General features: G+C 48.6%; 1 protein-coding gene across 8 annotated transcripts in view; it reads right to left on the bottom strand.

Moving 5' to 3' along the window:
* The window catches only part of SCML2 (Scm polycomb group protein like 2), a 112318-nt gene that overhangs the window by 61042 nt on the left and 35252 nt on the right, over positions 1 to 16024 (bottom strand). For 7 of the 8 annotated variants that reach the window (XM_059720887.1, XM_059720890.1, XM_059720893.1 and 4 more), the window contains one exon: positions 12839 to 13073. In XM_059720887.1, the coding sequence (XP_059576870.1) occupies positions 12839 to 13073 (235 nt within the window). Of the gene's footprint in view, positions 1 to 12838; positions 13074 to 13703; positions 13851 to 16024 lie in introns of all 8 variants that reach the window. The other variant, XM_059720894.1, reaches the window with a different exon arrangement.

Raw genomic sequence — 16024 nt, 5'->3', positions numbered from 1 at the left:
CTACTTCCCCCAAACTTTTTCTCCTGGAAGCCCTTTCCCTCTCTGCTTACTATCAGACCTTGCTCTCCCTGAATACATAGAAGTGAGAAGCAAATTTGAAAACAATAACTTTGAAATTAAACATGGCTGTGGCAGAAATGCCACTGTCGGTGCCCCTCTCCAGAGATCTGTCTCCACCAGCCTGGGAGGCTGGTGTTGAATCCCTCAGGGCGGGGATCTCCCACCTTGTCTGCATGACAAAAGCCTGGTGCCTGGGAGGCGGATGCTCTGGTCACCTGGGCAGGGGGGGGAAAGACCCGGCCCTGCGCGGGCCCAGGTAGCCAGGGATGCTTTGTAGATTGGTCGGCTTGTGGCCAGTATTGGCAGCTTCGATTGGACCAGGCTGCTGAGGTCAGAGAGGTTATTTAAGGGCCCGGTCCAAGAAGAAGGCAGCCATTAGCCATGCGGTCATCCAGGTGAATCTGAGCCTGGCTCTCTCATCATCACCGCATGCTCCAAGAGTGCCCTGCCTCCAGGGGAAACAACAACTACCTCTAGGTGATGTGAGTGAGTAAGATACTAGAGATCCGATTAGATATTTAGCTTCAGTAACTCAGATGCATGTTTAAACGGCTACCTCAGCCACCCTGGTTTGCTCTATGGGATTCCTTTGATATTCCTGTAAGATTTCTATGATACTGCTCTACCTTTTTCCCTGTTTCCGCCCTACCCCCTGTAATCAATAAAGTTCTCCTTTCTGACCGGTGTGGGAGACTTATTGAGGGGTGGGTCTAAATTATGCCAAGGAGGCCCCTTAGGTCTGTGGACTAAGGGAGACTTTCCTAATAAACCCCTGACTTGGGGAAGTGCCCCAAGTGCTTGTATTGGGTCTAGTACCCATTGGACGATCAGGCCTGTGTTTTCCAAGGCATGCAGAGCCAGAAGTGAGTCCAGAGCCTTGGATGGTGGCAGCGGGAACCCCAGGCTAGCGGGTGTGCTCCAGGGAAGGGGTCGGCCAGACGTGAGGCACCCTAAGGGAGGCACTCAGAGCCCGGAAGGTGGTCGGGCGCAGGGAGGTGGGCGGCTCAACACAGGAGCGCCCACTACTGGCCCGCCACAATGGCTGTAGCAATTTGCATATAATACCCATACACTTAGCTCATCCAGAATTGATGCATGTTACCTTTTTTTGAAACTGTGGCAAGTTTTAACACAGGTACTCCATAAACACACTTTTGAGCAACACTTTGGCCCTTACTTATCTATAGTACACACTTTTTTTTCTTAAGTGTTTCATATTCCAGGTCAAATTAGCCAAATGAGTTCTGAATCCTTTTGATTGAGCAACACTCAATCATTCAAACACCATATGTGGTGCTACAACTGGCAAGTATCCTGCACCACAGACTCACAGTACACACTATGCATGATATTAGCCCAAAGCCAATGGCTTGTGATTGACCGTAGTTCATTTGACTGGGCCCCAGCAGAGTCAACAGCATTCCAAGCCATGATGACCCCCTCCCTCCCCCCCCATATGTATGTACTCCAGATACCCCCCACAAAGGATCTACGTGCTAATTAGCTCCTACTCATGACTGGAACTGAGTGTCCTTGTCACGAGTCCTACAATGTTCCAAAAATTTAAATGCAGATGAGATACAGGGCAACCTGGTGCAGCTTCACCTCATAGAGGACAGGCCCATACTAATCACATGTGCCATGGTGAGAGAGGGGTGTGACAGTGGGATTCTAGGTGAACTGCTTCAGGCCCCATTTAAGGCTGGTGAAGGAATAGGAATCATTGGAAATGGGAAGAAAAGGCCCAACTCAGCTGTGGGAGTGAAGAGGAAGTCAAAATGTAAGCTATGTATGGGCTCACCATGACTTCAAAAAGAACTGGCAGTGAGGGGGACTGTGCTTAATGGGCACTACCATATATCTTATTCAGATATATGGGCTGCACTAACCTATCCTTGGTACCTCCAGACCTGGTACCTGTTCCTTGCAGAGGAAAAACCCATGTGTTGTTTTTTTTTTTAAGGGCCTCAACAACAACAAAAAAGGTTCCTATCAGCTCATCATTGGCTGTATTTCATCAACTTGACAGTTGGGTTCCCTTACTTATAGCACTAGTCTAACAACAAGACTATGTATTTAATGAAGTTTCCTTATATGCGATTATAAGATAAGGGGCTTTCTCCCATGCCAATTAGGGGGGGAAAACCTCATCTTCTACTCAAGTAAATACAGTATTTCCAATATGGCTGTACTTAATTTATCTAAGTCTTCCCAATATACAGTATTTATACCATAAGTCTCTTTGTTTGTACAGTTCCTTCCTTGCCCAAATACATTTCTTTTTTAATCTTTATGAATAAACTGGATTTCCTGTTTCTATGCCTGCAGAGAAGTGTCCTCCTTCACAGATTGGTATTCTAATTTCTACATTACACAGAGGCTTAAGATTTCTTTTTCAGACTTTTTTTTCTTTAATTTCCCAATACAGACAGGCTACAATTTTTTTTTGTCTGCTTCTGTATTTCTCACATAGCAGTTGCAACCAGCTGATCAGCAGATGTCCTGCAGTGTAATGTCCTACAAAGTTCAACAGGCCCCAACATACATGTGTCCCTTCATCGGTCCTATATCACTACAGTAACATTCTCTTATGTTATCTTTCCTTTTCCAATGACTGCAACCAATTGCCTCAGCAGTCGGCATACTTTTAAGGCAAATACTCAGATATCAAGTGATCAACTCATGGGGCACTAACAGACATGAAAAAAACCAAGACAACCCACAGTGCTTTACCAGAAGAAGCAGCGCATCAGTTTGACCTGGCTCCCCAGCATCTGTATAAATTGGCTGCTTCAGCAGGTCTTTCTGGTATTTTTATCTAAAACTGATTGAATCGGCTATGAGATAAAAGCACCAAAAAGTCCTGCTGAAGCAACTGATCTATACAGATGTTGGAAGAGCTGGGTCAAACTAATGTGATGCCTCTTTTGGGCAAGTGCTTTTCTTGGTGAGGGAGCACTCAAAGCACTGTTTTGGGGGTTTTTTTTCCAGGTCGCTAAGCAGTCATAGAGCATTTCACTAGTAGATAAAGTGTGAGCTCCCCATAGTGGCTGAAGTGGAATGCAACAGGCAGAAAATTGAGTCTCTGTCTGTCTTGGATTCACTTACTTCAAGGATCTCAGGGACTATACAATTCAATTTTGCCTGTTACACAGTAACAGAACAAAAAGCTCTCTCTCAATATCCAGCTTGCAGCTGTTAGGGGGGAAAAAAGCCTGCACTAGCTTTTACCAAATATTTATTTGAGAATACTGGAAAGTACAAAGCTTTGTGAGCCACGGTTGAATTCACCTTGAATTGTGGAGAAAGGGGTGCAGTTACTAGTCATTTTTTTTAATTATTCAGAAAAAGTGCTAAAAAAAAAAATGCTGCACAAGATAACAACACATATTCCTAACAATGAATGAATGCTGATTACCACCAAAACAATTGCTTAAATTTAAATTTATGATCAAAGAGTACAAGTGACAATCAGAAGAGAATCAGAAAAATAAAACCAACAATAGGTAAGCTTAGTTAACATAAGAACTTAAAAAAATGCCATTTACTGGGTCAGATTTTGAGGTTGTACCCCTTTTCTATCATGTTCAGTACTCTCTGATGGGCCTTTCCTCTAAAGAATTTATAAAATCCCCTTTTGACCTGGGTTAAGTTATCAGCCTACACAACATCTTGCAGCAATGAGTTCCACACGTTTAATTACACTTTCTGTAGAAAAGACTTTCCCCTTTTGTTAGTTTTAAACATTTACCTAATGGTTTCATTTTATGACCCCTAGTTCTAATATTCGGAGGCATAGTGGGCGCATCTACACGTGCATTTGCTGCGGCACTGGTTTACTCAAGAGTAAATTACTTGCCGAGTAAGCATCTACACATGTTGCCAATCTGCTCCCACTTCCCAGGGCCCTGCAAGAGGCCACTGCCATCACTGGGAGGAGCTCCAGGCTCCAGCTGCAGCTGCCAGCAGCCTTTTTCAAAAGGCAGCACCACTCGCTGCTGTCTGGCCAGCCACTTCCCTGGCCAGGAACAGCGTGCCCAGTGCAGAAACAGCATGCAGCAGTGTTCTCCTTGCCATCCGTGCCTCCCCACACTATGGCTGCTGCAGCTCCTGCTCCTGGCAGGAACAACCAGTGCTCTGGTCTCCCACTGGATGCCATGCTGGCCTATCATGTTGATTGCTGCCTGGTCCACAGTTGTCTGGGCCCTCCTTGTTTCCCCCCCCGCAGTGACCACCTGTCAAGCTGCCACTCTAGCCCGCCTGCACTGTCACCCACAGACCCCCACCCACCCCCCTGCCCACCCCCAGCATCACACTCAATGCAGACACATCTCACAAGAACAAATTTTTATTTCCTTCACGTAAACCAGAGCCCCCCCCAATCCCTCCCCAACAAACAGAGCCCTTCCACCACCCACCCCACTCACCACCAGTAAAAACCTCCTTTCCCATGTAAACTATGTACAATATCCTTTGTGGGCCACCCCGGGTTGGGAGGCTGTAGGGTTGGGGCACCTAGGCGGCAGAGCACGGGGGACAGGTGGCCCCTGGCCGTACCCCTGCAGGTATGCATGCCACAGTAAGTGCGGGTGGGGGGCTCACCCAGGGAAAACAGCAGCCAGTGCTCCCCCAGTGCAGGCAGCTCCTCTTCTAGCAGGTGGTGTCCAGGGCAGCAGGGCTACAATGCAGTCCTGGCTCTGCTACAGGCAGCTCTGGCTCCGCACCTACTTGGAACTAGAGCAAGTGATGGGCCTGGGTGGCACTGAACCCAGGGTGGGGGCTGGGCCAGGAGCTCCTGGCTGTTGGAGGCGGCACAGGACATCTTCCCAGACCCACATAGGGGCCTGATGCTGGGTGGCTGCCATGGAGGAAGGGGGACTAGGGTCGGGGGACAGGCAGCAGGCAGCATGAGGGTGACCACCAGGGTGAGAACGGTATCCAGCACTTGGCAGTCATTGCTCATGGCCTGCCTTGCCCAGGCCAGGATGGCATCCTGCTCCCGCAGCGCCGCCTCTCGTTCACACTCGAGCCAGAAGCTACACCCAGAACTCCCTGTCCACCCAGTCCCACGCCTCCTTGCTCTGGTCCCATGCCTCCTTGCAGGCAACATCCTCCACCCACCACCTGTCCTGGCAAGTCACATCTTTCACCTGCCAGGACCGAACATCTGCCAGCCAGTCCGACGACATGACCAGGTGGTCCAGGAGGAGGGTCCTGTCCAGGGTCCTCCTCTGGCAGAGAAAGAGCATCCTCAGGGCCCCAGCATGGGCAGCAGTGACCCTGAGGCCGCATCTCAGCTGCCAAACGTAGCCTTGCCCCTGCCACACACAGCTACAGTTCCTGTAGAGCCATGAGAAAGAATCTGTTGCGTGTTTGCAATATTTCAGAATTCAAATGCTCTGTACCAGGGGCTGTGTACTGCCCGGCATCAGATCAGAGGACACGTATGCACAGGTGCCTAGGGACCATGGTAAGTTGGGTGGGCAGGCCAGGGCCCAGACGGCGAATAGCTGAACACCCCCATCCTCGCTTGCTCCCCTGGGGCTGGAAGACCAGAGGAGGCCTGAGGCAGGGGCTTCCATTCTCAGGGTGGGACAGGTCAGGCTCCCAGCAGCATCTGCTGCCACAACTCCAGACCTTGCTGCCCCCACCCCTTACAGGCCAGCTTGTCTCCTGTGCTGCCACCAAGCCCACGGCACCCAGGCTCAGGGGGTGCAGGGCTTCCAGACAACTGGGATGAGGAGCTGCCTGCACCCCTGCCCTCCCTGCGGGGGGCCTCTCCAGGGAGGCATCCCAGGGCTAGTGCCCCCCCTGCACTGCCACTGTTCCCTGAGCACATCCCTGTTGTGCGAGTAGCAGGTAGCGCGCAAGGAACTGGTTGCATGGACCAAGTGGTGCCTGAGCCACTACACCCTGCTGCTGATGGCACTGGTGCCCTGGGCACACATGCACACCTGGCATGGGACCCTGAGGTTCAACGTGCTAGGGGCAAGCCTGGGCTGCCCTGCAACCTCCACCGCCAACTGGAGGACTACCTGTGGCTACACTACACGTCCCTGCACCCTGCAGCCGAGGAGGACATTCCTGCCAGCACTGATGCATTTCTCAGCATGTGAGGCCTGTGCCTGCCTAGCTCCAGGGACACGAGATGCTCAAAGTCTTGCAGTGTCTCCCACCTCCCTGCGTGCTATGGGGGAGAACCTGGGACCAGAGGAGTGCAGGCGGAACAGGCTGGGGGGGAGAAGGGTTGGGGCAGGGGCCAGAAGGGCGCTCACCCCAGTGAGGGCCTTACCATGTGGCCAGGGCTGACATGGCTGGCAGCTCTGCATTGTCATGGCTGTCAGCAATGGCGTGCAGCTCTTGGCGGTGCCCTTGGGCAGCGGGGTGCAGCGGGTGGGTGCCCAGTCAGGGGCTTTCCCCAGGGAGGAGCTGGCGCTGCTGATAGCCAGCGGTTTCATGGCTGGCCACCACTTGTGGCAGGACTGCGGCTGCAAAACTGGCTGAGTGGGTGCTGGCCCAGACTCCCCAAGTTGCTGGTGGGAGAGTGCAGCCAGAGAGGTTGGTGGGACAGGCTACTGGACACACAAGGGGCCCTCCCCCAGTGACGTGTCACCACAGATGCCAGACACCACAGGTGCCACAGGTCCACTGCAGGGCCCTGGGAAGTGCGAGCAGATTGGCAGCACATGTAAACACTTGCAAGTAATTTACTCGTGAGTAAATTGGTGCCACAGTAAATGCACGTGTAGGCGCGCCCACTATGCCTCTGAATATTAGAACTAGGGGTCATAAAATGAAACCATTAGATAAATGTTTAAAACTAACAAAAGGGGAAAGACTCTTGTACACAAAGTGTAATTAAACTTGTGGAACTCATTGCTGCAAGATGTTGCGTAGGCTGATAACTTATCCCAGGTCAAGTTAAGTGTATCTCCCTAAATCTGTTCACCACTGAGCCAGCGTATGGGCTCAGGAAGGCTGCTCGTGCTGCTGCAGACAGCATGGCTCCAGCCTGGGTCCCAGGGCACAAGGATATTTGTCAGTTGCTGCATAAAGAGCATGCACTTACAAGCATTCCCCAAACAACAACTGTAGTCAGTGATGGTGACTCACTGTTTCCGCAAGGCCTTGACTTTTATGCAGCACTCCCGCACTGACTGGCTGGGCCTGTGCTCCCACACCCGGCCTGACAGCTCCTTGTAGATGTAGGCGTCGCAGCGCATACCCCACTCGAACTTGCACTGTACCTCTACCTCTCCCCACAGCACCATGAGGTCACCAGTCTCCTCCTGTAGCTAGTTGGGGCCCCAGGTGGCAGGCACGGGCGTTTGCATCAGAGTTGGGGAGGATGTCTCCATCGTGGGTTCCATGCCAAATCTCTGGGCCTCCACACAGGTGTCCCTGTGCTGCTGGACCAGGGCAGCTGCCTGCACCACCCGGCGCAAAGGCCTGGTGTGGGACTGGCAGCTGCATGGCAGAAGCAATGCCACACAGCACCTGCAAGCTCAAGGCAGGCTGCTGGGGATGGGATGTGAGCAGGCAGAGCTAGCCCCAGCAGCCAGAAGCTGCCTGCAGCTGGGCCTGGGAGCTGGTAGGCCCAGTTGGTGCCTGCAGCGGCCTTGCTGGCCTGAACAGGGTAGGCCCGGCAGCCACATGACACTACAGTGCCAGACAGCGATGCTGTGGTACAGGCAGGCTGAGGCAACTGGTCTGTTGCCTGCCTAGGAAGACCCAGGGGCGTGGAGTGGCCTCAGGCTCCCTACTGGTGTGCCCCAGGGCTCAAAATGTCAGCAGGCTTTTAAAGGCCTGAGGCAGGGGCTGCCATAGAGGCAGCCCAGCCCTGGGGCAGCAGAGGCTCTTAGCCCAGAGCCCTGGGGCTAGCGTCAGGCTGACCCCCTAGTGGCAGGGCTGACCCGGGAGCAACCTTGCTCCCAGGTCGCATCTACACGTGCTTTCCTGTGCATTAACTTTATATTAATACCTGCATTTCCAAATGTACTTGTTACTAGGGGTTTTTACTGCACAGTAAGAATGCACACATGTAGACATGTGTGCTTACAGCACAGTAAACTACACTACTGTGCACTTAAGTGTCTCGTGTAGATGAGCCTAGTAAATCCCTACTTACTTTCTCTGCATCATTTAATATTTTGTAGGCCTCTGTCATGTACTGTCCCCTGTCTCCAAGCATCTCATTTCTAAACTAAAAGTCACAGACCATCTAGCCTCTCATATGGAAGTCCTTCCATACCTCCAATCATACATGTTGCCTTTTTCTATACTTTTTCCAGTTCTTCGATGTCAGGGGTGGGCAATTATTTATGCCCGGGGCCACATAGGGAGTTTTGTCAAACTGTCATGGCTTGGGTCAGCACCCCCTCTACCCCTGCCACCACAACTCATCAAAACTCCCTATGTGGCATGGGGCCGCGGGTAAGAGGGGAGTGGTGTTGAGGACCCAAGAGGGCATGCAAGGCTGGGATCACAGGCTGAGGTCATGTGACAGCCCCTGCCCCGTGGGGGAGTGGTGGAGGTGTGGAGGGGGCATGTGCATGCGTGTGTGCACAGGGGGGGCTGCCCGGGTACTAGGTCCTGGGAGCCAGCTGGGGTTGTGGGGAGGAGAAGAGGATGGGCGCAGTAGAGCTCACCCGGGCGGTCTTGTCCATGGCTGCTCCTGCAGTGCTCTACATGGGGCCAAGCCCCAGCCGCTCCCACCCAGGGCAGACCACACCAGGCTCCACCCCATGCCCACTAGTCTGGCCTCGGTCAGCATGAACATATTCTGGGGGGGCCTACACCTGTCTGGGTGCTGCTCTGCTCCCCTCGCCTCCAGCGGCAGGTCCTCCTCCTGCTCCTGCTGTGTCACTCTGGGCTGGAAGCTTCAGCTGGGCGGCTCCTGCCCCAGTGCATGGGGCTCTGGATCCAGCTGCAGCTCCCAGCCACTTTCTACCCACTCAGCTGATACTTTGTTTTGTTTACCAACCTCTTTCTTGATAATTCTATACATTTTATTTACATTTTGACCTCCACTGACTATCCACAATGACTCTGAGATCTCTTTCTTATGTGACAACAGCTAATGTAGAACACATCATAGTTTATGTAGATTTGGGTTATTTCCTTTGTCCTGTCCATGGGCATCCCTTTGCAATTACCAACAATGAACTTCATCTACCATTTTATTGACCACGGCTAGGTCTTTATCTGAATAATTTTGTGTTGTCAGTGAACTTGGCTACCTCGTTATTTCCCCCCTCCCCTTTCCAGGTCATGTATGACTATATTAATTATTAAAACCAGTACCAATAGAGATCCCTTGGGGAACCCTACAGTTTACTTCTTTCTGTTCTGAAAACCGCACTTTTAATTTCCTCCGTTTTCTAGCTTTAAACTAATTTCTAATTCACATCTGCTCTAATTCCATGGCAACCTAATTTAATTAAGGGTTGCTGGCACAGAACCTTTCCGAAGGCTTTTGGCAGTCCAGATAAGCTATATCAATTGGACTGCCCTGATCCACATTCTTGTTGATGCTCTTGAAGAACTATAATAGAAAAGCCCAGGAAGTCTTGTTCATCCATCTGCTTAGCAAACATTTTTTTAATTACTGTTTCTACCAGTTTGCCAAGAAAAGTTAGACTTACTGGCCTGTAGTTCCCTATATCCCCCCTAGAGTCCTTTTTAAAGATTGGAGTTACTTTGGCAATCCTCCAGTCCTCTTGTTCAGTTAACTTTGCCCAATACTGAATCATTTAAGATACGATATATATCCTAACTGCTTGGACCCATCTTCCAATCTCAACACTACAGATACATTTCTAGTCTTAGAGAAATAAAGGATCTCAAACCTGTGACATATAGAAAAGCAGTCACTGGTTATGGATGCAAGTGTTAGGTGAAGTACTTTTTAAGCGAAAATTTTGCATTCAAATTGGTGGAGGAAAAGGTACCAAAAAACCCAGTTTCCATCTCTCTATAAAATGGCAGTTGTTTGAATTTGCTTGTTGGTTTGGAAAGTTAAATAAAATATGATATACAATTATATTTAGGGACCACAGGAATTTGCATTGGAAGTTTGCTGTGCAGTGGCTCCCTTAATCTTGCAGTTTCCAACCCCCACCTTCCCCCGCTGCTGATTGGTGGAGGGGTCCCCCATGAGCCCTGCTGCTCTTCGCTCACTCCTGATGGCCAGGAAGTAAAAAACAGTTTTAAATATGCCACCATTTTTGCCTCCTGTCTGGTCAGCAGATGGGGATGGGGAACTGGGGCACCTCTGCCAATCAGTAGTGAGAGGCAAAAACTGAGACACATTTAAAACCACAGTTTTCACCTCCCCGCTGATCAGGAGTGAGCAAGGAGGTTGACAGGGCCCCTCTGCCAACTAGTAGGGGGAGGGAGGGTGTGGGGGAAACTACAAGATTAAAGGAGCCACCATGCAATGCACTTCTGGCACAAATTCTAGTAGTCTCTATATTCAACCAGCAATCTTACAAACCATCATACCATATATTATAAGAAATGCCACAGTGCAATGCTACCACGTACCATATATTATAAGTATAGGAAATGCTACAGCGCAGAAAATGTTTACTCTGATGTGTGGTTATGGTTTTAAAAAGGGTGATCCTATAAAACTGACTCTTCCTCACTTATCTGATGTGCTCCTTGTTTGTATTTCAAAGTCACAACTAGGGACAAAAAATACATGGTTTCTGTTAGCACTGCAAAACCAATGCAGAACACAACCCAAATTCCGTTTTGATACATGCTTCATTGTCATCATCATAATTGTTCAGCGCTATATATAGAATTACTGATTATACTGTGCAATCCATTACAAAACAAACAAACAAACAAACAAACAGACCTTTGCTTTCAGAATCAAAGTTGAGTTTGTCTTTTAAAAAATTACTTGTAATTAATATTGGTTAAATTAGCAAGTGTCATCTGAAAATGACTATTTTGTATTTTTTAGTTAACAAAAGAAAACCATTTTTCAGTTATTTAATTGTTCCCCAAGTGATTATGTCATATGACACAATTCCATTAAAATAAAAAACACAGTACTGACTACTGCATAGTACAGACATACCCAAAGCTAACTTTAAGATAGACAACTCAAGTTCTGTGAGCATTAATAGTTATCCCTGGCAGGAGATCTGGAACCATTATTTTGCTTTTCTTTATACAAACTTAAACTCACAGGAAGGAAGGTCAGAATGTAGGCTGACCACATGGAAATCCGGGACAATTGTGCTCTCACAAGTCAGCAGGGACAGGGATGCATGCCGGGCAGGCAACTGTGCCAGCCTGCAAGGCATTCCACGTTGCTCCAAGTTCCAACCAGACTGTGTCCTTGCATTCAAGGACACGCATTATAATTCTCAACAGACGGCTGAGAATTATAATGCATGTCCTCGAAATCCGGGACTTTTCCTGGCAAAACTGGGACAGATGGTCACTCTAGTCTAGTCTACCCACAACAAAGGGTAGAAAGATGCTGCCAAACCAAAGTGGACCAGCTGTGAAGGAATATATTCCACTACAGCTGATAAACTTTATTAGGCAATACATACATTGCTCATTGTCTCGCATCAGCTTCTGGGTGATGTGTTCCTCTTGCCCGAGAGTTATCCGTGTCCCTTGGGCTCCGCACTGACCCCTGACTCACATGGAGGCATGGGCCCCATCATGGGCCAAGATAGTGCAGAGACACAGGAGCTGGAAAATTCCTGGTACCCTATGCTTCCACATGGGGACCCATGCCTCCGTGTGAAGCATGGGCAGGTCCTGGTAAGGAGAAATGGGGTGCCAGGGATTTCCCAGATCCCATGCCAGGACTCACACTGACCCATGCCTCCACTTGATGCACAGGTCAGCACAGGTCCCAACAAGGAGACATAGGGCAGTACAGAAGCCAAAGAAATCCCAGGGCCCCATGCCAGGACCTACATAGGCTTTCCCCATTTGCAGAGATGCAATCCTGGAGATACAGGGGCAGGTCTGCAAATCTGGGAACCTTGAGTTTTCCAATTCACAGAAATGTGCCCCAGGCATCTCTGTAAGTATGGCAAGTTAAGCAGGTGCTGTAGGTGTTTGAGGGATCTGATCCTACCTGTGGTGTGCAGGACTGGCCCTTCAAGCCCCAAGAGCACCTGCCTGTGGTGGTGAGAGTGTGCAAGCAGCTTTGGGCTGTCCAAACCCTACTGCCACAAAGCAAATAGACAGCTACTGCAATAAACTGGGACAATGTATTAGTACCTTTTATCATCCCACTGATGTAGTGTGACAAAGGCTCCAAACGTCTGTGCGCTCACCATTTGTCCCACCATAAAAATTCTGGTGGCACAAATGTGACTTCAGACAATGCCTGTTTCTATCAAAAGGCAGCAGTGCACTTGTGCATCTTATTCACATGAAAAGTAAATTTAAGAGCAAGCAGCCCCTATGACAACATACTGAGAAAATTATTTAGGTGCAATCCTTTTCAACTGGCCACAAAAAGCCCATTCCAGTTATTACTGAGGATAATAAATCAGTATACTGAGAAAAGGATACTGGGAAGAGAAAAATAAAAGTTTTGGCTGAAAGATCTCAGGTTCATATTATATTTGAGTCCTGCTTGTTTACTCAGCCTTAGCCTTTGGGCTAGTAACATGATGCTTGGATGTTATTTAAGGAATAACCAAGATGATGCAATAAAACTGACCATAGGAGAGCAGCAACTTGTAGAAAAAACAATAACACCATGTTATTACTTCTGAAACAGTGTTCTTACCAAGTGGAGGTTGAAGCATACCACCTTTCTTTTCACAGGTCCCAATTGGCTGTATGTCAGAGGAATCCACTAGCCTCCAAAAGTCATTTTTGTTGTCACTTCCATCAAGCCGCAGCCGTAGTCTGGCACCAGTAATTCCAATTATTGTAGCTATACACACTGAGGTAACATTTCGAGGATCATGGGCTTCCAGTTTCATACCAACTTTAAAATCATTGGTTGGTGGGATCCTAGACTGCAGAAGGGGAGAAAAGACTTTTTTTAGTTGTGTTGCAGTACTGTTTAAGTTAAACAGAAGAGTATTCTTGAGTTTACTGGGTTTAAATAAAAGCAGTAACAGCATTTTGAAGAGTGGGAAATCTCATCAATTTGGGAATTTAAACCAATGAAAAAATAAACATCAAATTAGGAATAGAATGGCTTGGAGTGTCTCCTAGCAAAACTGGGTATCTGTTTTTGTATTAACAGGATTAATTCCTTCTTGACAGAAAAATAAGTATCAATGAGGGGAGACAACATATCATCTGGAGAAAACAAGAACACAAGAGGAAAATAAAAGAGCAACGAACACTATCTAAGGTGACATATAATTGGACATGCTAGGGTACATAGCATGAGACTCTCTTTAACAAAGTAAGTTTCATTTACTAAACTAAAAACATTAAAGTAACACAGAATCATGTGTTGTTTTATTACAGTTATGTTAGAGCAGTGATCTCCAACCTTTTTATGGTGAAGATCACTTTTTGTAAGTAAAGGGCATCCCAGGATCTACCGCCTCCACCCCGCCCGCCCTGCCCCCTGCCCCACCTCCCCTGGCCCCTGCCGGCCCCCACCCCACCTCTCAGGCTCTGACCCCACTCACCCAGCCTGGCCTGAACGACAGGGGACGTGGCTCAGCCCAGCCACATGCGTCCTGCTGCTCCCAATCATGGAGCCCCTGATAAACTGAGATCAACTGTCACAGACTCCACGGTTGACCAGTTGACCGAGACAGACCGATTGGTGACCACTGTGTTAGAGAATTTAACGAAGATCTGGACCCTATTGTTCTAGGCAATGTATAAGCTCATTTTAGGAACATACAACATTCCCTGGGTCAAAGGTGTTACAATTTAAACCAGTGATTCTCCGCCTTTTTAGGCTCATGAAGTCCTTTCATAATGTCTCTAAATTTAGCAGCACCCTATATAGCCACCCCAGAAAGCACATATGGTAGGAGGTTTATCTGCTAAATCTAATGCAAACAGGAGCACTCTCTCCTTTCAAGCAAGCTATAGAACTGCCACATGCTTCTGTTTTCAGGAAATATGTGAAGGGCTGACCAGAAAGTGGCTGAGGCAGGAGTAGGTGCTCTTGCCTGCTCCATCCTGCCTGCCCCAAACTAATGATTAGGTTCATCTGTACCCACTCCTATCACAGGTGCTTCCTGGGCACAGACTCTCACAGGACAGTTTCATTTGACTGTGGTGGCAGTGACACTGTGGCATCCTTAAAAGGATCTTGTAAGAACATAAGGACTACCATTTACTGGGTCAAACCGTAGGTTCATCTTGCCCAGTATTCCGTGTCCCACAGTGGCAGAGAGTGGATGCTGAAAGGAAGAGTGAACTGAGTATGACCAGGGTTTTTTCCACCGCTTCTCTCTCCAGCATAGAGCCTCATAGTTTACAACCAGGCTGCATCTTGAGAGCAGATGTTTGTTTCCCCAAGAACAAGTAGCAGCAGCACATCTTGTGTGACTGCTAGTTGTCCCCGGGGAATATTTGTGCCACATGCACTCTGGTGTGTGGCAGCTTACCCTGGATAGGGTAGGGGAGGCTGGGGCCAGCAATTATGCTGGCTTCAGTAGCCTTACCTGGGGTGCTGGAAGCCCCAAGGAGCTGTAGCTGTGGCATTCCTGCAGCAGGGAGCCTGGCTGGCAGCCAGTGTGGCTCCAGCCAGCAAGCCAGGCTCCAGTTTTGGATGGCATGTGCTGCTGCTGTGTGTGCCACCCTGCTTTTATTTTTTTTTTTTTTTTTTTTTTGGAGATCCCGGGGTCAAAAAACACCCTGCATGCTGCAAGGTAGCAGCACGGGAAACACCTGTACGTGTGGTGCCACAGACATCCATGCTTGTCTGGATGTGGCCCCATAGTCCAGTTAGATCCAAACAGTCACATTAAACAAAGGGCTTAGGCAGATGTTCAGTTTAACCAGGGAGAGTTCTGTGCTCTCAGGAAAAACCATGAATATACAGAAGTTTGTAATTTTTCTCCCATAGTAAAAGCAACCACTCGGGGAGAGACATAATTTGGGAACAACCCAAGTGAAGTGGATCCCCAGAGAATCTCTCTCAGGAGACAGAACTTCTGTATAAGTGGACACTGTGCTTTGCTGCTTCTCCCTCCCCCTCCCCTTTCCATAGGAGAAGGGAGAGTATGTGTCAGCCACAGCAAAGCAGGAGCAGAACACACCATTCAAGCTGGAGAAGCCCAGCACTTCTGGCTTGTTCCCTGCCTGAATCACACTGCAGCACTTGGGTGCCAAGGCTGGAACACAGCAAGGGGAGGAGAAGGCTGAAGGACTCTGTGCACAGCACAGACCCTACCCCTGCACAATCCCTACCTGCATTCACTTAAAAAAAACCCCAAACAAACAAACAAACAAAAAAACCTCTGCAAAGCTCTCTGGGCTGCATGATCTAGAGACCCCTGGCAGCCCAGCATCCATACTGCAGGCTCTTTGCTTCTCTATTTGAACGTCTGTACAAGTCAGTTTTTCTCTCAGGAAAACAAACCTGGGAGAGTTGTCCTGGATGGCCAAAGTGTGAAAGACAGGATGTATTACCTCCATTTTACAAATGGGAAATAAATATAGAGTTTAAATGATTTACACAAGATTCTGGCAGAGCTGGGAATTCAAAATAGACAGTCTGGTGCCTTCCTCTTAAAAAAAAGACATCTGCATCTAAAAACAGGTATCTGCAAGATTACAATCCCATTTCCTGTGCTGATCACAGAACTTTGATGTAGATTCAATATTTAGTGCATCATAAATGAGGGGAGAAAAAGTTCCTTTATGAAACTGTTGCATCAGGAGAGCAGAAATGATTAAAAAGGAATGCAGGACTGGGCTAAAAGAAACCTCCTAGGTTATAAAGTACAGTCCCCTTTTAAAGACAGGCAACCATGTCACAATCCTATTC

This window comes from Alligator mississippiensis, chromosome 1, assembly GCF_030867095.1.
Source record: "Alligator mississippiensis isolate rAllMis1 chromosome 1, rAllMis1, whole genome shotgun sequence".
In the NCBI taxonomy this organism is placed as follows: domain Eukaryota; kingdom Metazoa; phylum Chordata; order Crocodylia; family Alligatoridae; genus Alligator; species Alligator mississippiensis.
Note: the sequence above shows the minus strand (reverse complement) of the source record. Positions and strands in the feature narration are given on the sequence as shown.